Raw genomic sequence first — 23,090 nt, forward strand, 5'->3', positions numbered from 1 at the left:
GGACGGCGTCGGCCACCGGAAAGGGCCCTAGCGAAAGGTTCCGAAGAAATTGTCATTGCGTGGGATTACTGCGGGGAGGCGGTGAAGGGGAGATTTTGGGTTTTTTTTTTCATTTCATGCGTTTGTTTCACTTTTGCTTCTGATAATAAACGAATGATTTTGCGAATGATAAACAAAATGAAGTCAACTTTAAAATGTGTGTGTATGTATATTTCTACCTAAATATTCTGGGAAATATTTCCTTCCAGCAATGATGGCGTCTTCTGCTTGCTCGGTCCTATTATTAAAAGTATGAAGGCGACCTACATTATTTTTCGAATACACCTGCTTCCAATTTTGTACTGTTTGCTGTTCTGTTGCTAAAATTTGTTATGCTCAAACATTTGCATGATATCGCACATTATGTTTCATGAAGAAAGAAGCTGTAGAGCCCAAAAAAACAAACACAAACAATGTTCTAAATTATGCTGCCAAACAACAAACTCATCTAATCATTTTACTTATTCGCTCTCAAAACCAATCATCAACCAACCAATCTTTTGCATCATAAACTATCCCGGGATTTAGTCTTCGTCTCTCTCTCTCTCGTATTGCATTTTTTATATAGTTAGTTAAAATATAATATAGATATATAACTATCTATATAGATTAAAATATAGATAGTTAAAATACTCCTTTATACATCCCTTAAGGAATGTGTAATGTGATTTGTACCAACTCTTTGGAAATCTTCTTGCATCTGTCCAAGAATTGCAATAAAAAAGAAAGAGCAATCTATAATAGCTTCTAACTACTGAGGTGTGCATATATGTGTAAAGTGTTCAAATTCCTGGTAAATGCCTCTATTCTTCCGTATGTGACTAGCAACATACCACAGCGAAGTATGCCTTAACGCTCTTAACCTCGGCGATTAACCGTAGGAACGTTGTGTCTGTACCAAGGAACCTGTAGACATGGACACAGGTGGGTTTATAATTCTCATGGTTGCCCATGGTTATCATCGATTGAATCTGACAGGACCGTGGTCAAGATTGTTAGCCTTTAGTTTCAGTAGTTTGCCTCACAACTTACAATTAGATTAACGGAAAATACTCGTTATCGGCAAACCTATCGTTTCCAGACTGAACTCGTTTCTCTCAAATTGACAATATGCTGTCAGATTGGAAAACTCGTCCACCACAACAATTATGGGCTTATCTTCCTCAGGGAAGTTCAAGTAGTTAATTTATTTTTGTTTTGTTTTCAATTGACTTACTTAATGTACTTCCCACTGATTTGTTATTTGACGGACGATGTAGGATTAGTTGGTCAATTCTTGCTCTGTGTTGTGTTGTTCGTATTGTACGATCTTATAACATCAGTTTCACATTACGGGTATGTTATTGAGTCGTTCGGTTTGACGACTGTGTCAAGTGACCGCCACAAATGCAGATGCAGATTACATACATCTAATGGATCGAAAGCCCATGGTATATGCATGCCCTAGAAAATCCACGATTCTCAATGTATTCAGCACCAGCATGCTAGGCTTGTATGATTCTGATCTATGCCTGTGAAGTATGAACTTCTTTTGACCATAATCGTTCCTGGTTAAGAATGCGCTTCATTTGATAACGTGTTTCACTTTTTAATGCGTCCATCTGTACTTCGCACTGGGCTGTTCAATGCCTTGTGCCTTTTCTCGATCCTACATTTCCTATATTTCGAGCACTATTACAAAGTGCTTGCGAGCATTTCCCCAACATACAATGATCAAGTTATAGCAACAATTACGTACGACAAACGCGACCTTTCCCCCAGCAACCAAACGCTCGCACACGGCCCTAAATCCTTCACATGCAGCGATACTTAGCCACGGAAGTACCACACCACTCTGTACCGCTCGACACTAATCCATCACTCGCAAAAGGCGTTCTGATGTGGCAATGTAATAATCTCCGGCAGGCTTTCCGAACCCATTTGTGCCCGTGTTTTGAGCCACGCGGATAAATCTCCGACACTCGCCGGCCGTTCCAGAACCTGTTAATGGAACCGGCAGCAAAACCGCCCCATAGCCACGCTGATGCTCTCATAATCCAATCCCCGTGAGCCGTGAGCGCCCAAGAATCGCCCGTTCTGAAGCGTGCTTTTTACGAGCGCACGTTCTAAATATGGTTCAGTAAGCCAGTCAGCTTGCCCGGGCCCCCGGATTGGCAGTAAAAGACACACTTCTACCTTTTAAGCTTTTTTCAAGGCGCTATAAAATAATAGTACGACCCGAAATGACCGGCTTTTCGCGACGTGTGCTGGGCAAGCAGAGTGGCACGCCCGCACGGTCACCATTTCTAATCTCACCAAGCATTTCGCTCCACGCACACCAACCCGTTACCTTTCACTCCCGACGGGAGGGGGTGGGTTGTTCGGCGGAACGAAATGCAAAGTGGCGAACCTTCCGTGAAGTCACTGTACAAACCACTCAGACGAATTCTACCGGTGGGAACGGGCAAAATCATAATTGCTTATTTTTATGTGGACCCTTCACCTTCCCCGATGTATTGCCCCCTTCACTCGTTTCGGGAGTTGTGGAACCCAGCGTAACCGAAATGCCCGTCCGTTATCAGTTGGTTTGCCTGGGACATTGAGCAGCATATGGTTTTTTCTTTGTCGAAAGCATAAGCAGTTTCGTTCAATTGAACCTGCTATATCTCCCACCACCCTGCCCGCAACGTCTGTAATGGGCTTCGTAATGGGGTTCAGCAGGGCATGAAACGATCGGCACTCGGGGAAGGAGGTGCACGTTCTCAATTTCCCTCGATCGTTGTGCAGTGGCTCGACCCAGACAGCGGTCGGAGAAGCATCCCCAACGAGAAGTACCACTTCGCAGCGGCGGTGAGCATTGAATGAAATTGAGCAATTTTGGGTGTGTGTGTGTGCTTTTTTGAGTCTTGTTGGGCCGATTACTTGCGCACCTGGGCAGTTGGGTTGCGTTGGCGGTTGATCCGGTGCTCTGAATCATTCTGCACGGGACGGGGCCACTTTGCTTCGCCAGCGACTGGCCGCCGACAATGGTAGTTATATTTTTGGCATTCCCTCACACCTCACGTCTGCCTTCGGAATGAATTCATCTTGTATCGAATTCTGATTCATTGTGTTCGTTTCGTTGGTGTTGTTGCTACTTGTAGCTCATTTTATTGCTCCATTGTGCTGCCGTGTGGAGGAAATGCTTTTCCACAGACCCGAGCTTGCCAAATCCACTGCTCTGGCTCCAAGATCCAATCAAACCATTGATTGGCGGCTTATTGCCGAACGTTTCACTGCCATGCCACGTACTCTAGCAAGAGCGCAACGCGGTCCCAACCCGGCATTTTGTTGTACAGACAGGGGCAGCAGCTGCGTCTTTACATCCCAGGAGCATAATTTTGAAGAAAAAAAAAAGCCAAATCCAGAATTTCATTTCCCCCCGAAAGGAAAGGAGGCCCCTTTTTCGGTTCCTTTCCATTTCTTTGCACACTTGCCTGGCCGCTCAAATGTTGCCGCCGAATGAACCGGCGTGGATGTGTTTTTGCTTGTATTTTTCATTTGTTTCATTATGCTGATCAATCATTCATTTTCTTTTGTGTATTGTACACGAAACATAATGAAAAAAAAGCTCCTCTCCCAGAGAGCAGCTTTGATTGAAACTAGCCCCGTGCGAACACGGAAAGAACGGAGCCGCTTGTCCGGCTTTGTCATCGCTTCGGCTACGGCGTGCTATTTTAGGAATAAAACAATTCATGCTTGCTTATCCAATTTAACAATCTTTTGAGCGTTCGGGGACAAAACTTTGGCCGATGGTGTGTTTTGTTTTTTGAAAGCCCGTTTTTTGTGCACGAAGCTTTCTTGCCTGCCTCCTCACTACACTGCACACAATAAGGGCGCAATGGGAACAAAGGCTTTTTATCTTTGTCATGGGCGTCAAGTAATGGGCAAAAGATGCTCACTGAATGTGTCTTAATTTGGCGCTCAACTTTTCCTGCTGTCTTTTCACGTTTTTTTCCTTACACACGCACCATCACCACGCAGCCTGTGTTAATGAGTGGAAACAATAAAGATAACCAAGCCAGATTTCCACCACCACACCTCGGCCGCCCGGGACAAGAGACAGAGAGAGAGAGAGAGAGAGAGAGAGCAATGCACAGAAACACACTGAAAGAGGCCCGCCGGGAGTGTTACCCTCCGGCTTCAAGGCGCCAGCGTGCCCTCCCGATGGACGTGTTATTGTGTACCAACCTGGGGGTAAGAACCAATCCGTCCACTGCCCGATCGATGTGCCCCAAATTGGCGGCACAGAACAAGGAATAGGAAACACCCCGGTGGTCGGAATATCCCTGCGTGGTCGCTAATCAGGTTAAAATGAATTTATGGAGCGGGCCCTTCATTCGCTACCCTTCCTGGAAGCGCCGGATGTCGGCAAGATACCAAGAACCAAGGATAACTGAACCCACAAACAAATACACACAGGCACACAGACACACACACGCAAGCAACCACATCCGCCGAGACCAATGGTGGTGAGCCAGCGGTAAATTGTCGCACAATCCCATCCAATTTCCCGACCTCGTTAGTCATCCTTTTGATGCCGGCACACAACAACCCTGGCCGGCTGGATGGGTTCAGGTGACGCTCTGGGGGCAAATGATGAAGAAACTTCTCGCCGAAACGTTTTCGGGGGCTGGCATCCTGGCAGCGCGAACGCATAAAGTTCCCCGTCTCCTTCCCCCCGAAAAGAAAAATATCTTCTCACCTCACAGCTCTAATCATCTGTGAAAGTTAATTACAGCATCACCATAAATATGGTACCGGAAAGCGTAAGAGAGCAAGAGACAGAGTGCGAGAGACGGAGAAATGGAGGGAAATGAAAGATGAAGCGTATTAGCGTCTAAGCGGATCTTATCCAGCTTGACCGTGGCCATCTATGTTTTGTGTATTTCTTTACTTCCTTTTTTTCTGCTGTACCACCACTACTCAGACGAGGAAAGTTATAATTGAATTTTCCACCTTCCCCGCAGGCTGCGAAGCAACGGATGAATAATTTTGTATGCACTAGCTCCCATGTTGGCAGAACTACGGGGCGGTCGATAATAGGGCTACCTCAAGCCTCCCAGTCCCTTATCCGATGGGCATCCCGCCAATCCAAGGAACATCTGACTTTTATTGGATCGCTTAGATTGACCTGCCTTAGTACGGTGGCGAAGGGATTCCACGTCATTTCCTTCCCGCAGGGTAGGAACTATTAGCCGAACGCCATTGAATTGCTTAATTAATGGCTTTTGGATCGTGGGAGTGGGAGGGGGAGGAGATTTTGGGATAAACTACTACGCAATACTGATCGCCCACTACGCCACCACAGCCATCCCTTGTATGGTAATGTGCGGTGAAATACTGGAGGGCGAAAGCCAGTGCCAGCCAGGAAGCGGCAGCCGTAGTGTAAATTGCATACACAAACACACACACACCTTCCCACCCCGCGTCCCGTTTTAATGTGAAGGGTGGCTGGGAATCAGGAAACCTCTAAACTGTAACACTAGCCAAACCTCAACCCGTACATGCTGTCCGTAATGGGTTTTCGGTAAAGTTTCAGCACGCCTGTATAGGGTTGCAAAAAGGCAAAATAAAAGTTATTATTATTGTAAGTAAATCACTGTACCCTACCCGACCCACCCACAGGTGGGTTGCTTGCCGAACGTCGAGGTAGCAACCGTAGTTGGTGCGCTTTTATCGTGGCTAGACGAACGTTGGTAGTACATAGATAAAGTTGGTCCAAAGCGTGCGTGTGTCCTGCGTGGGCTGCGTTAGGGGTTGGCTGGATGTAATAGAGTTTCAGATTCACCCAGCCACGGTTGAGGGACCAGACCGCACACGGGTGCATATTAATTGGCGCAGAAAATCTTATTATTACTTGATTTAACGTCACATCGGGTGTGCTAAATTAGTTCCGGAACAAACTATTATGCTGTAGCTTGTTGGCAAGCTTTGCTATTGACAGTGTAGCAGATGACAATAAAATAGGTTGTGGTAGAAGTTCAGGAATTTGTAAAAGATCTAAGCACAGCTACAATGCCCATCAGCAAGAGATTAATATCAACGCTTGCTCTCGCGTCATTGTCGTTTGACTTTGTAGAGACCTTAATTACTACTAATCTTCTACTGTTCCTCATTGGTTGTAAGGATTAGGACTAAAATAACAGGTACCTTCCCACATTTTGATACCATTTGTTATCTCTGTTCACTCCGAGTATGTTTTCTTCAAGCCTTGCACCAGAAGCTCTGAATAGTTAAGGAAAAACACGGCATTGTTTGCTATGCCTGATGATATGGAAAAACAAGCTAACCAGAGTGAGGCAAGTTGTTTTGAATGTCAATTCTTCTGGGAGTTTACCGAACACTGCGCACTTGAAGCCTCGAACTCGGCCTGAATAACAGCCCGATAAACTCTGTCCGACAATTACGTTACGACCAGCTGTAAACTTCAAACCAAAAATAAGCCTTAATAGTGAGGCTCATTTTCCAATGCAAAATAAAGAAAAATCGTTAGAATAATAACGAGCTTTAAAAGAAATTTATTGCATAATTTACGTTTCAGTGAATAGCGTTCTTATTGCTGTATAGAATGAAATGTATCACACTAGCAAGCATTTGAAAGCTTCCCACATATTGGAATTGGTAAGACAAAGAACCGGGCGTCTCCTTAGCAGACAGCCCCCGGGCAACGTCTCGTAACATACTGTGCAAGATGCAAATGAAAAATTCCATCCCCATTTACAATTCATCTACACACCCCTTTTCATTGCCTTCCGGTAGCATCATATTGACACGTGCTGTGCTATATATTGACGACTCGGCACCCACACACTCAGCCACGGCCATTTCCGGGAAAAGGGTGCCCTCCCATTGACTTGTACGCAATTACGGTACTGGTCTGTGCACCCGGCCGAAGGATCAGCATGCACTGTCGTATTTACTTTGTCATTGACAAACATTTCATTACGTAAACAAGAATATCTAAGCCGCGCGTCACGAGAACCTCAGCCCCATGGGTTCGATGGAGGGTACGGAGACAAAATCTGCCAAGCATATGTTGCAAACCACGCTGACGGATGATGGGCGGGACATTTTTAATCAACGTCTCCAGCAGCAACGAGAACCGCGGCTTTGGGCATCCATTATTATCAGCCGTGAGCAGACACATGAGGGAAGTTTCGAGGGAGTGCGTTAGGTTGAGGGATTGGCGTTGACACTTTCACCAGCCATCGAGAAAGCCGGCGTACGAAAGGTTAAGAACCAGAGTCGGTCTCCTATCCGTGAACAACATGTTGTGCTTGAGGTTGTGAAGAGAGTGTTTACTATGGGCTCCAATACCCATTTGCATGCGAGAAATGTACACTAGAGAGCAGCCGATCCTGTGTGGTGGCGGTGTGGCGGCCAAACTTCATTAGTTTGGCTAATGGGGCTATTGTGAGACTGCCAGCAAGAACGACATGGACGACGTGTGCAGCTCGATATCTCGGATTAAGGATTATGTTTGTCTAGTTTCAATGAGTTTTCCCTCTGTGTGTGCATTTCAGAGAAAATTTAGGTTGTTTGTGTGCCAGATCGTATGTCCAGCTCTGACGCTGAGCACATACACACCTCAAAAAGTAAGACTTCAAACAGGAATGGAACGACTATTCATAAAGTTTTATTTGGGAGCAAAACTTTCATGCGATCGATTTACCGCACCGAGCTAAAGTGATACCATAAGCGAAGAATTTACTATTCATTTCTTGCGCCAAGCGTACATTTCTTCTCTCCTCCATCTGTGAATCGACCAAAAATGCCTCCCGAAATGCGCCCCGGGCATTCCACAGCTCTGACGCGCGCGCTAAACGTGACCGTACCCACACGGAATAAATGATTATCGCTCGGTAATTAATAAATGCGCCCACTGCACAGGGGGAAATCATAAATTGTGTACCACCATCGTCCTTTTGCTTGGCCGGATAGATGGCCGAAGCAAGGCCGAGCTGCAACCGTTTAAAACTGACCGGCAAAACGATGAATAGACTCTGCCAGAAACCACACGACTGTGTGGTACATATTATCTTTCGCAATTGAAATGTGAGTATTTTATGTGCCGCTGGTGGGCTGTGCTGCTAGCGGTGCAGTAAGCCGATTTGGTGCTACAATTTATGGTTTACAACGATGGGGGTGTGGTTGGGAAGGTGGAAAAGAAAAATGGGCACCGAATACAGAACCTGCAACTATGAGATGAGGTTGAATTGAATGCGAATGGATTCAATCGGTGTAAAGATACAGCGTTTATTAATGAGCTTTGCCTTTTGTTTCGCTATAATCACGTCACTAATTTAGCAATTGAAATATTTCAAAAAACAATAAAATACGTTTCATTAAAGTGAGATTTTACGGTTATAGCCAGTTTTTTATATCGAATTTGATAATAGCCGGCTGAAATTATGGCACCACACCATGCAAAACCACGTGTCAAACAAGCCTCAGTGGTTTTCAGCCTAGATTATTTCAGCGTTAAAAAATGTAAACAAAGGTTGATTCAGTGCATCGCATAGGAATATTTTTTGACTTAAAAGTGTGTGAACATTGTTTTATTTCTTTGGTTACCACTGTTGGAAGAAGGAAAGAAACTCTGCTTTTTTCATTAAAAATGTATTTAAAGATGTTTTAAAAGTATAATCAGTCAACAAAAAGCGTTACGGTTGCTTTGAGTAGGGAAAGGTAGGTAAAGACGGACACGTTAAGGGAAATGGTAAAAATCTAGGGATATATAAGTGCAACGACCATGAAAATGTGCATACATTATCTTACATTCATGTTTTGTCAGCAAATGTGTTAAAACTTTTAAGTTTCCATCGATTTTTGCGTTTTTTCATGAATGAAAAACATAAGATGAACACCAGATATGGGAAAGATGGACACCAATAAGGGTAAGATTGACACCTGTAGAAAAGGTTAGAAAGTGAAGAGTTTTACAGTATTTTAACAAATTCTATCGCTTTCCACGTCCTGGTACATTTATGAACCAATTCTTGGCCTATTGCAACGACGATTTATTCAGCCGTGGTTTTAGAAATTGTAAACAACGCTTCTAATACATTGTAGTATGCAGCATCTAAAACATTATTGAAATATCGCACACTTTCAGCTGACGTTGCTCTAGCTTACAGAACAACAGTCTAGAACTTCCTTTTAGGAAATTACTCCGCAAAAAGTCCACGACCCCAGTATTTATGAGGGACTTGTTAATAGTTTAATCCATTTTCCACCATGTCAAAATTCCACATTTGATATTTGTAATCCCATAGAATTTCTCATCTATTCCTGAATGTCGTATCAATGCCGCTTCATCTTTTTATTGCTTAAAGTTGTCCAATCAGCGTCGAGCGAGTAATAGCATAACGGATGGCTACTATTTTGACCGGTGTTTCATTTCTCGCTTATTTCACTACTTTCTCTAGTTACTGATTGATTTATAGTAGCGGAATACCCTTATTAAAGGTATTTGAAGAAATATATTCATCACCAATTGATATAAGAAGTAAAATAAATCAATAAATTCGGTGTCCATCTTTCCCTACAACAAAGTGTCCGTCTTTCCCGTATTGGTGTCAGAATGTTTAAACCACCAGAAAACAATATTTTGTATTGCTTTCATTCTCGTTCTTTCGCCAGTTTTTTTATTAATGATCACGACAGCCCATTCATGAAATAAAACTTCCGGAAATATAAACAATACAAGTTGTAGAGCTTAAGACCGGCAGTAGTCAAATTAGATCCACAAGGCATGATGCACATGATTGAAAATTTATTTTGTTCGTGGATTTAACCAATTTTACATATATTAAGCCAAAAATGTTCTCAAATGTGTTGTTTTACCTTCAGTTTGGATTCTACATTGTTGAATTATTCGAAAATTACCTTTTTCATGCATTTATGGGAAGTGTCCATCTTGCCCACAGTGTCCGTCTTTGCCTACCTTCTATATGAAATGCAAGCTTAACAAATAACCGTGTACAAAAAAACTGCTGTTTTGCAGAGATGTTTATACCATCGCACCCCGCAAGCTCATAAGAATCCAATTTTCTTGTATCATCCCACAAACCATGCTGTCTCGATGCTCGGATAAACCATTGGAGAATGTTTGGCTGATGTCATTCGAGCAAATAACACGACATTGCCACTCGTTATCTGGTTCGAAGCGTCTGATTTGTACCGAAGTCTAAATCTGTCTAACTTACCCACCAACTTATCTTTGACTGGGTGGATTGAATGGGTGAACTAAACAACTCGACAAAAATTGCACAAAACCAAACACACACGGGCGCGCACACGTATAATTGATTAGAAAAGAAAATTCCCAGACTCGAGTGCTCGAAAATGTTCAATCAAGCGACAACATCAAGCTGGTAAGCAATTGGGAAAGTTTCTGCAATGTACCGCAATCTGCGCTCCGGTCAATGGCAGAAGCTTGTTTCGCTTCTCGGTGGCTTTCACGCGTTAACGTGGCAGCCGGAACTTGTATCACGTTCTTCCACACAGATTGTCCATTGACGGCCGACAGAAGAAGAAGAAAGTTTCCTCTCCGATCCCATCCATCCACTTTATGCTTATGCTTTTCATTTGATCAATCAAATGTGCTGATTATGGTTTTGGTGAAAATGTAATTACGATCGAGCTGCTGCTGCTGCTGCTGCTGCTGCGAACTATTGGAGCAAGGTGTACGCACATCAAAATTTTTCTCCAACAGCGCACCAAGAGCTCAATCATCTGAGATGACATTTCACTTTGTGGGATGTGTGTGTGTGTGTGTGTATATTCGTGTCTGTATGTGCCTTTCATGCTGTTAGCAACAACAAATTGATCTACGCGAAACTAGTTCGCAGCACGTGCGCCGCGGCCCCGTTATTGTGTTACAGTATGGGGGGAGGGGGGGGGATGCCCTAGCGGTATCTGACAGGGGCCGACCACAAAGTCGTAGAGGTCAGCTTAAGCCGCCGTACCGGTTTCCGCCACTCGTATACGTTCACGGAGCTTCGGTTCAAAATTCGGTGCCTTCCCAACCCACAAAAAAGTGTGGGTCATCGTCATGCAACAGGGCAAGGGATTGTTGAAGAGATTTTTTCAGATTCAGTTAGAAAGAAATTAGATTATCAGATAAGATTGCTCAACATTGTAATGTTAATATCCTTTTAGAGAGGGCATCTTTTTTGTGCATCTATCACATCCCCGGAACCTCCGGATGACAGCAAGCGAACAGCGAAGCAAAGGATCCGTTAACTAAAAGACACACGTTTACTCCGCGTCTTTCACGCTTTACCGTTTTCGAGCGTTACAAAACAACATCGAGCCATTCAAATGTCAAGCGCATCAAAACCATACCGGTCGGGGATGGTGGGCTGACCGGCATGTTAGTGAAGGACTGTTGCTCACAACCACAAACAAACAAAAAGCAGCACATTTCATCTTTCGCCAACACTGGATGCAGAGGGCCTGGATAGCGTGCTTGCTTTTTACCCCACATGGGTGGTACCGTCACAGACACCGTCCGCCTGCAGGCTGCTAACACTCGCCTACCGATAAGTCATCAGTGAAGAATTTTTGGCTCAAAACCAGATGAGTAAACATTCCCACACGAACGCTCCGATTCGCCCCATCAAAGAGAAAAACACAGCGTGCACCACCGCTTGGTTTGTTTGTGCAGCTGAAATGTTCTTGCTGTTCCTGTCTTTTCTGATCATTTCCGGTGGGTTGGGTTTATTTCTTTATATTTTTTGTTGTTGTTCATGCTGAAACGATGGTAGGAAGCTTTGGTGTTTATGTAATTAAAAGTTGGTTGCTTACTAGGCGACTTTTGTGTAGATAAAGGTAGGCTCTGTTTTTTTAATCTCTTCTCTCGATTTGTCAATAAACAAAAAGCTCGCGAGGAAAATGTTTTACATTGACAGTTTTTGTACTTTCGTGGTACAGTTCCTGGGGACACACGAGCTTTGTGACATTTTTACTGCAGAAGCTACTTCAGGTTTGCTTGTTTATTATTTTTATGTAACTACCTACGCGATCATTCCGACTTTTATAGGGTTCCTAGGATTGTTGAAAGCCAAATTTCAACATCCTTGGCACGGGAAGACGTCCTAAATGGGAATCGATGTCCACCAGTCTCGTACAATCGATCTTGTCTATTGCGAATAGAACATCGAATCGTTGGCCTGACATCTAACTGAATTAAGCAATGTTTCAAAATTCAATGTCTTCAAAACCCGAAAGTCAAAGAACGAACGTGTGTCATAAATCATTTATGCTAGAATTCTGCCACACTAAAGCTTTAAGCTTTAACAGATCTAATTCCAATGGACTAATGCACATACTAGACTGATTAATTGCACCCTATCGGTTTCGATGAGTGGATTAAACACGCTCAGTCATCGCATTTTAGCCTCTTAGGCCGAACATGAACAAAACACAAGCATTAATCATCCGAACTATCTCTAAACGAACTTGCAAATGCTGTTGTCCCATTTCACACTGGTTCAAACTATTCGGAACACTCCCATCAAAAAGTATCTTCTTAATTATTTATCATCATCCGACCCTGCACACTAAAACACATAACGTAAAAGCTTTACGTTCGTTTACACGAAACGCTCTCTTCGGGACCGTATGGTGAGAACTGCTTTAAATCAAACCGATTTGCGTTTTTGTTGGAGTGTGTGTTTGTTTGTTTACGGTCCGAAACGCTAGGTGATACCAACAACACCTGTACGATCAAAAGAGGTGTTGTTGGAAGCCAACAAAAAACCCTCCGCGGCAACCAGTTTGGGTTTTGGTAGTGAATTTGTTATTTTTTATCACCACCTTGCACGAATCGCAGTGTGGCGGGGAAGGTGCTCAATTCGGTGATTTGATTCGGACTCGGATTCATGATGAGACCGGGACCACTTCGTCAACATTTGCGTAACGCAGATAATGTAAACGCTTAAGTGATTTTTAATTTCCCAATTCAACAACACGTGCCGTCGCCGTCCGATCGCTGTGACATTTTACATTTTCAAAACTCGGACAAACGCACAATCTAGATAGGCTCGTCCGCGCGCGACGCACGGTCAGTGATCTTATCTGAAGGAAGGAGGGGGATGGGGGGGTCTGAGCTTTTGAAGCGGATGTGTGGAACCTTTCCCATTTTTTGCTTTTGATTGCCATTTCGGAATTGCTTTCGATGGTGGGCCTCTTTTGTCTGCCCTTACTTTTTGGCATGCCACTCACGCTTTTTGGCATGCCAAAGATCGGCCATCCGTGTGTGTGTGTGTGTGTGTGTGTTACTGCGGCAGATTATGTGCCCCACAGGAGTTCACCCGATATTTGAGCAATCTCTCCGTGCTACTTTTGCCCTTTTTGCACAAAACACTGTTTCCGTGTTTAGAAAGACGCGAGGCGGGAGGTGCGAGTTGAACCGAATTGGGCCACCCTGCGCTTCAAGATGCTAGACTCCGGGTCGTAAGGGAAGTTTTTTTTTTTTTTTGAGATACCGTGCCCGAACAAGACCAGTTCTGAAGTGCACACCAAGAAAACCAGTTTCACTTTTGACGTTATCGACCGATCGCCCTGGAGCGGAGTGGTGCGACTGGTCCAAAGCTCCATTTCGGTTCTTCGCTGAGATCATCGTCGACCTGCTCCTCCAGCACAGGGCACCAGCGTTACATAAATAATTCAAAGCCCATCTCGGTGACCGGGAGGTGGTGCGGAATGATGGCTGGCTTTGGTCGAAAGAACTCCCAAGCAATGACCCACAATTCGCTCGCCCGGTGGAGACGGCCATCTTTGGTTCACGACAGTTTTCGTCGAAGGGGTAGGGGGAGAGTGGGACCAAGCGACAGGGCCCGGTTATGAATTCGGATCGCATTATTATTCACCAGCAGGCGAGAATATTCAAACGTGGCGCATTTCTGCTAATTGCTTTCAGTGCTGTGCCACGTGGCGTCCGTAAGCAGACGAAGATGCTGCTTAGCTCGTTTCGTTTAATATTTAAAAACAGCAATAAACCCCTTGGCTGCTTCTTTTTTTTTTTTTTTTGACTACCAACTAGAACCTCTCAGAGTAGGGGAGCAGTTTCGGAGGAACCCCCGGCACGCCGGGGCACTAATTTGTATTGGCCGTGCAAATTTTAACCTTCCAATAGTTTCGGACTAATGACACGTTCGACACGCCGACATGACAGGCACTGGCTGATGGATTACGAGCACAGGGTAGTAGGAACAATGGTCCCGGTGGATAAGAAGAACCACCGTTTGGGCTTGAGGCGGATGACAGTGACAAATTTCCAAACACTTACGCGCTCAATGTCAGCTCCATTCCATTCCTAGGAATCCTATCGACCTATCGTCCAGCTCCGCTCGCAGAGTGACAATTCCAGCGACTAACTGGTTCAGATTACCACCACCTGGCTAATGAAAGTGATCACGGTTTATTGTTGTTTCGTGCAGAAAAGCTTGGTTATACTTCCGGTTTGATGTTGGAACACAGAGTGGTTGTTGGAATATCGTCACTTTTTCGATTTATTGTCATCTACAATCACATTGAAGTGAGTTGAAGGAGTGGCTTTGTTTGTAGGCGTGTGAGTTCGAACCACTTTGTTTGCGGAAATGGGCGATTGTTTTCAATATGCCAGGAAAAATGATGGCTTTCACAGCAGGATTTGTAATTAGTGTAAGTGCTTCCCTTTTCCCAGCACGTTCGGAGTAACGTACAGATTAATGGAGTTATTCAAATATTAAAGTATCGTCATAAATCTTCCCAAAACGGATTAGTTTTTCCCCAAATCAGTATAAGGGTAGGAACGTTTTATGGCTTTCTTTGGCAAATCCTTTTTGCCTCTCGCTTTAACACACCGCAGCTCACAAGAAATCTAATCTGCATCGATAGTTCTCACTTCGAGATAGAAGTCCCCCGTCCCCATTACACAATAAAATAATTAAAGTATTTATAAGAATAAATCGTTTGCGAAAGTTTTGTCACTTGAAATGAATTTGCTCTTGATGAACAATCACGAACAATCGCCGCCTGGGCTACCGTTTCTCAAACAATAAATCTCCTAATCTTTTACGTGTTTCGCGCAAGCAAAAGGGACATTACGCTCCCTTGACTAATACTATCAAAAGTTTCCGATCTGCTTTCTCGGCCCTAAATCTACAAAAGGGATACGTGTGGTATACATGTTCTTTCTTGAGGGTTATGATTTATGCTCTTTTATCAGCAAACTCCACACCATACTGAAGACACTACCTAGCGTGCAGGCGGAATCAACTTTTCGATTGCGATGCGTGTCCCTCTTGATGAACCGGGAGATCGAAATATCGTTTACAGAAGTCAGATCAACATGGGACAAATCAAGTCTTTTCAATCGAAAAAATAAAATAAAATAAAAAGGTTGCCCTTTTTGTGGACAAACAACCAAAAAAGCAACCCCGGAGATAATAGTTTTCTCCCCCTCTGTCAATCTTGTTTTTGTGATGAAAAGTTAACCTTTTTGTTTATGGATTTCTTTTTTTTTTGTTTTTAAGCCTCATACGACCGATGGAAAAGTAAAGTCCGTACACGGACTCACATAAAAACGCAACCACACGTACATGCAGAGCCAATTTTCCCCATCTGAGACACCTTCCCACTTGCGATGACAAGACAAACGGGGAACAAGAAATCGAAAGATCAATACACAACGCACCGGAAACAGAGTTGGTGGTGACCTTTCTGGCGGAATGGGATGGAGGTCGCTTTATGGGAAAGCATGATCGCAAAGGTCTCGGACATTGAAGTCGAAAACTTTTGCACCTGCAAATGGTACCGGAAATTGCCAAATCCGATGGCGCCGATGAACGGAACGAATTTGTAGCGAAAAACCATTAAAGAACGAAAGATGAAACATCGTCTCCACCGGAATACTTAAACTTCTGATGGAAGTTTGCTTCGCTCGATCAGAACAAGCGCACTCGCTCGGGATACACGGTCTGCGAAGTGTTTCAAAGCTTTCGGACTGAAGAATTGCTACGGAACGGCGGAAGGCGTACGGGACCAACCGTTCGTTTCAATCGGCCTGTAGCCTAATAGCCATCACGGTGAACAATTTAATAACATTTACTTTTACACTTATGGCACCTTTAGCGGACCTTAACTGTGTTCCCGCTGTTCATACTGAACTCGTCTCGTCCTTCAATGAATCATTGACTTTCCTGCATTTTCGCTACTTTTTGCCCCTTAACTACTCACTAACTGGTTCAGCTAATGGTGTACCTAAAACATTTTTATCCGACACAAATTTTCACGGGAACCAATTTAAGAGCTGAAACTCGCCATCGGCCATCAAAATCCATCCCCAACATTCGCTACACTTTGTCAAACGGTTGAGCAGAAAGAACATCAAACCCGTCGGGCAGCATCGCCGTAAATCTGGCGGAACGTTGTCTTTGCCAATCATGTGTATGGTGGCTTCATTTGGCAAGACACACTGAAAACCGGGCGAAACGGTGTTTGCGGTACATGACTGTTACGGTACGCTTTAATCCAAAGCCAATCATTCGACCGAATCTAAGCGTGATGTGGCAGTAGAGAGTTTAGGATGGAAGGAAAAAAACATCCGAAACTCACTTAAACAAACCCTTTTTCTGGGGTGCTGGGACAGGAGGAAACCAAAGAGAGGATGTCCGCGTGACAGCACCTTCCCAATGGAGAGGAGGTGGTCACAGGCTCGAGGGATCAACGGTAGATTAGAGGTTTGCTTGATGCGCTTGATTGACAGGCGCGCGCGCGCGTACGCCCCTGACGACACGCTGTCATCGTATGAGACGGAAGCGTCGGCTGCGTACGGGTTTGAAAAACCGTTCAGGATGACAGACCTATCGATCGTTTTGTCTTTGATTTACTGTAGTCCAAATAAAATTGAACGTATCCAAAGTTGGGCAGTAAAATACTGAGTACAGCTACGTTGGATTACTTCTAATGGAGAAAGCCTTGCATCAATTTACATACATTTGTTAGGACGTGAAGGTATAAGTGTTACCATCTATTTATTTGTTACCAATTTAGTTTAATGTTACCAATGTTCTTTTTTCATTTACTGAAAAGAAGAAGCAATAAATTTGATAAGGTAAACGCATTCGATGATCTGATAATTTCTATTTCATGTGCAGCAGTAACCGTATGCGGCTGATTCTCGATATTGGCTCGGTGAAGCATCGATGGTTTATAGCGTATCGGCCCTAGCCGTACCACTTAGACAGTTCGCCGAATCCGGTCCCTGGAATTTGTCCAACACATTGCCGTCAAATATTAGCTCCCTCAGGTAGCACGCACTTTGCAACCGTTAAATGTGCAAAGTATGCTCGGAAGTCACTTAAACGGCGTTAACAGTTTAATTAGCTGCACGTGTATTTAAACGCAATCACTTCATGGAAATAGATAAATTGGGAGAGAATGTGAGACTCCTTCTTGCTTGAACAATTTCAACCGGAATCAATTGGCAACCGTTTTTCACTTATCAATTTACTTAATAAATTACTTTAACAGTTCATCCAATTTCCTTACCTAACAATTTGTCTAACCATTTAATTTGTCCTTAAAGTATTGGAAATCGAATTATATTCATCGACTGGGAAAAAGACATTGTTCACAACATTTGTGGATTGAAAAGTACCATCCTTCACCAAGACATTGCTACAAAACAAGCAAATTTAACTGTTGATTCGTGTCGATGAGTAGTCAACACATTTGACCTCCCACTCACCTATTACCATTTCAACTTACCTCATAAAACCTCTTTCACGCTTGAACAATTAAAATCTCATACCTTCCGTTCGTGGTGTCCATATTTTCCAGCCTCTAAGCACAACTCGCCCACACGCAACGTCCCATTATTGGCCCAGTGCCTGGCGGCACTCACGCATCAATCCCGTTGCTTCGCCCGCACAACCATGGATCACCGGCCCTGAGCGCACCACCCGTTCCCGCTCGTTCCCGGCATATCCTCCCCCCGGTCCCACAGTGGAGTAGGCCCAACTGCTGGCTAACATGATGGAGCTAAGCCCGACGGTCGGCAGTAGTGGCAGCCTGCTCGCGGCCCTCATCACCAACGGTACCAATGGGCGTACCGGTTTACTGCACGATATCCTCGATGGGCACCGTACGCTGCTGCACCAGCCGCACCAGCCGCAACAGCAGCAGCAGCAGTACTACAACCATCCCCACCATCAGCAGTACCAGCCGCAGTATCTGTACGCGAACGAGAGCCTGTCCGGATCCGTGCCCGAATCGGCAAGCTACGGTACGGATTCGATCTGCATCATACTGCCGATAACGATCTTCTACTGCTTCATCTTTGTGGCCGGCATTGTCGGCAACCTGTCCATCTGTGTCGTGATAGCGAAGAACAAATCGATGCACACCGCCACCAACTACTATCTGTTCAATCTGGCCGTGTCGGATTTTCTGCTCCTGCTGTTCGGTAAGTCTGTCCGCTGTTCTAGGGTAGATGTGGGCGGGGTTGAGGAGAGAAAAGAGAAGAGAGAGAGAGAGAGTTGATGGAGGAAGGCCACCGGAGATGGCTAGCGAACCGGGGGCTAATCTGATTTACTGCTCCCGGGAGCATCACCGACTGCGGGGAACCGTCACTAGGAGTCGAACCGTATTGTGGAATTTTTCGGGAAGAGGAACCCCGCGTCGCATCGAAAACCGTTGCTATAGGAGTTGTGTTTCTCATTTCATGCTAGATGCTAATGAGCTGGAATCCTGTTTCTTTACTATCACGTTGAAAGGAAGCATGGGAGGGGAGGAGGATGTTACAGCTGGAGGACTAAAATGCGGGTAATGCTTCTCGGGTAAATGAGGTAGCACTTTTTATATTTTTGTAGCAGGAGTAAGGAGTTTTCCGGCAACCGTTTTATCCCATCAAGAAGTTGCGCAAGGGCGACACGGTGCTTAAAGTGGCCTAAGATGTTGGAGCAGCTTACACTAATTGCCACATTAGTGTACCATCCAGGCGGGGATTTATATAGATCCTGAAATGATGAAGTTACCGTGAACCATTCACTTCCCGGAACTGGGCCACAAAGTTATTAAGGATATTAATTTTAGCATTTCGCGTACAGCGAGGTAGGGAGTTGAAAATAGACTGTACGATGTTGTGTGTCGTTCAAAAATCTCACCATTTCAAAATAAAATGTGTATCATTATAGCCCCACCACGGCTCTGTCACCCCGACAAACCGACCTCAAATTATGTAGATGAAAGGTTAAACTTTTAGTGTGGTATGATGTACATTACTCTCGCACAAAGGGACTTCCCCGGACACCCCCGGATCGATTCGTTTGGGGAAAGCCACATTTTCAGCCCCATGGTTGCGCTTTGCTCACATATGCCAGACGGACGAGTTTTGCGATACCAAAATAAAATAAACCAAAATAAATAAATTACCGGCTCCAAGCCCAATTGTCCAACACGCATCGCAAACCATCTGGCAGACATTACTCTGACCGCATGCAGTGCCATCGAGATGGACGCGAAATTACTAAATAGACAACCGTTGCTACCTTGCCACATACGTTTTTATTTGTTGGTTTGGGGACGTTTACGGAGGTCACAGAAATGGAATGGTTAAATACTGCACCGTTCGGTCCATTTCGTCCACCGCAAACCTGTCCCACATGGTGCGCAAAGCACATTCCAATCTCTGGGAAACTGCTTTTGCGGTGTGGTACTTGATCGGGCGTTGAGTTCGAAGTAATTGGTGTGCATTACAAATTCGTTCAGAGTTGCTGTGCTTGCTCTGGTGTGAAGTTACTTTACATTGCGTGTCATTTTGCGAGACCACATGGAGAGGCAATAACACTTCTGCTCAAAATTTTCTGCCCATTGTTTCACTTTCTCATTACGTTTGGGAAAATGTTAAATCATTCTTTCCTAGAATTTAATTGCATCATAAAATAATCTATTTTCTGGGAATAACAGGGCAATCGTAACTGTTGCAGAAGACACAACATGTTAGTGAACTGCATCGCCACGTGTCTGCAAGTACGCCTGAAGTTATGCAATTATGAAATGATACACAATGACAAACTTTTACAATTTTTGGTAGTTTGAAAAAAGTGACCTTATTTTAGGATAGTACAAACGACTGTCGCTAGGGAAATATGGAACGATTCAAATATTCATAGAAGATGCATGATGGTTAACCCGAAGAAAATATTCATTACACATTATTTCCCTATGTGCCTAACGCACTGTTATGGTGTAAGGTAGGAAACCCTTCTTCAACCTAAACAGAAGTTAAACGACACAGCAGTTTGCACTCACCACTCACGGCCATCTCTTGTCGCGATGTTTCAATGAAATTCCAATTTATATGCATTTGCCTTCCCCAAAAAAGCGGTCCCTCCTCTAAGGGAAGAACCGTCCCATTCGTAACTTGCGGCCAAATGGCGTTCATGTCGCATAAAAACCCTCTAAATATTCTACCACTGCACGTATGGGGACCATTTTGATCACCTCTCCCAAACACGTCCCTGACCTTTGCCTCGTGCGATGTCGCTGAGAAATTCCGTTCGCCAAAGGTGTTTGAGCCATGACCGGACGGACGGACCTGCCACCGGGATCAAGGACGAGTGAAGAAAGGAAGCAAAAAATAAGGAAAGCCACTTTCTCCTTGCTCTTTCGCTCCTCGCAATCTCTAGAACATTTTTTGCATATTGTGCAATCATTTGCCGCTGTTTCGTTGCGACAATCTACCTCATTTGTTTCAATTTTGCAACAACCGCCAGGTGCATTCTCCTTTGGGAGAATGTGCACAAAAAAAACCCTGCCGTCCTAGATATTGCCAGTACAACAGTATTCACTCTGCCTCGTGATTACGGTATACAGTTCATGGTGCCACTTTATGATCGTTCATATATGAAGCCAAAATATTTTCCACACGTACACCGCGTCGGGCATCATCTTGCGATGGAGAGAGAGAGAGAGTCCAGACGATACAAGAAGGAAAAAGATTTGCAAAGGAATATTGCAATTCGAAAACGTTGAAATCAGCATTAGATGTGCACATTTTCCAGGGGGAAAAACACATACCTTGGACGTGAATCAACTGCATCGCAATAAGGAACGATTGTTACTCTGTCGGCACAAAAGGGGAAACGATGGCGACCGAAGACAAAGATGGAAGGGAATGATTTTGCAGTACACACCGCATGTGTGCCAACCATCCGATGAGCCATTGTTGCATGTGCATCCCGTTGACATACGGATGCAATTTTGTACGCATTTTGTTACGGTTGCTTGTGCAGCAACAAGCTGTGAGTGTGACCAGATGAATGTGTGGCTCATTGGCTGTGGAAGTAATGTCTGAGCAATGCATTCGACATTGCCGTTCTAGGAACACAGTGAAGCTGAATGGAAATTGGGATTGTTATTTATTTGTGTACAAGATCATCGACAGCCTTGTGCCTCGACATACGTGCGGTTAGATTTTGTAACGATAAAGTTCATGAAACGGCAGACACTGTTATTAATAGCTCATTTGAGATTAAATTGATTAATTTTTGTAGAAGCCGCGGTAGTCTCTTGAGCGGTCGCAAATTTTCCGCTCGAATGCTTCAAACAGACCAGCGTGCGACAGTCTGCGGCTTTTGCGGTGGTGAGTCAAAGTATGAGAAAGGACAGAAACGTTCTGCTTGCTTATGCTTATGTTAGACACTCGCGAGGATCTCGTTCTCGAAAGCGCCACAACCTTTTCCCTTCGAAAGCCGCAACTAGAGAAGCGTGAGACTGTTTGCGGTTTCGACACACATTTAGAGGGAAAGTATGCGAAAGGTCAAATTTAGAATAAACTTACAAACACGCAGCATGAAATTGGCTTTTGTTTTGATGAAGTCTAGTAGTAGTTCAATAGTAATAGATTATCAATCATACAACTGTATTACTGTCTCGCCGCTGTATATTGTTGCCCAACATTATTTGTCCTATAGCAGTTCACCCATCTGAGACACCAATGAAACGCTCTATTTAAATTTGTTTAAACAAACGCGCGTAGAATAAAAGTTTCTCTATTTGGATGTGTCTTATTTTGTGTATTTATAGCCACAATCAGTTCCTATCCACATTCCCTTTTGCTAGCGTACAATGCGCTGAATTAATAAACCAAAACCATCACTGTCCATTTTTACCACTTCCGCTGATTACGCTCGTAAACACATAATTGATAACACTTTATTCGCCAGCATTAATATTCGTCCCTATAAAAGACATTCGCCGTCCCCATCCTACCCTTTTGCTTAATGCATTTTTAATGAAAAATAATTGTACCATCAATTAGTGTAACCACGCTGTAACTACAAAGTAAACACACACACAAACACAGAGTCCCATCAAACTGGTGGATAAAATCACGGAATCACCTGCAACGGATATTAAACCACCCGCTGGCTTCCGCTGCTGCTGCTACTTTTGCCCCATCCTTTTCCCCTGTAGCCATCAAAACTGTGTACACAATCCCATCAAACACCCCCAGAACCCATCCGGCGATCCACACCCATCGATCGAACCCGATCGTTAATTCACGCTAGTAACGAAAATGGTAATAAAATTGTCCTGCCTTTATCGGACGCTGGCCAGATGCTTCCGGCGTTCCGAGTTTGTTGCTACGGAGCAGTAACGTTCATCACCGACATCGTCCCCGGCCGCCAGCCAAAGGGGAAAAGTCAAATGTGTCTCGGTCCGTTTCGCCCACACGGGAGAAAAATACGCCCCTGTTTCTCTACAGGGTTCGGCCGCAAAGCGTGCTCCCCGATGCCGATGGTCACAACCGGCCCCCGGTTCCTTAGCAATCCGACCTGTGGCGACCCTTTGGCAACGCAGTTTACGAACTTCAGCAGTTTGACCCCTCCCCTCCCCCGAGGGTTCAATACGATGAAGGTTTACGACGATGTCGATTCACTGGCAATGACCTAGGCAATGGCGCTTTGCTACATTCCAATCCCAACGTCCCCGTGTTCCGAATGCCGTTGTACACTGACATACAGGCACCTCAC

At 44.5% G+C, this 23,090-nt stretch overlaps 1 protein-coding gene across 3 annotated transcripts in view; it reads left to right on the top strand.

Annotated features, from left to right (window-relative positions):
• Nucleotides 1-23,090, top strand: part of LOC120953429 (phe13-bombesin receptor-like) — an 85,750-nt gene that overhangs the window by 57,105 nt on the left and 5,555 nt on the right. For all 3 annotated transcript variants that reach the window (XM_040373337.2, XM_049610966.1, XM_040373338.2), the window contains one exon: nt 17,893-18,517. In XM_040373337.2, the coding sequence (XP_040229271.2) occupies nt 18,085-18,517 (433 nt within the window). In that variant the 5' untranslated portion in view covers nt 17,893-18,084. The remainder of the gene's footprint in view (nt 1-17,892; nt 18,518-23,090) is intronic.

Source organism: Anopheles coluzzii, chromosome 2, assembly GCF_943734685.1.
Source record: "Anopheles coluzzii chromosome 2, AcolN3, whole genome shotgun sequence".
Classification (NCBI taxonomy): Eukaryota; Metazoa; Arthropoda; class Insecta; order Diptera; family Culicidae; genus Anopheles; species Anopheles coluzzii.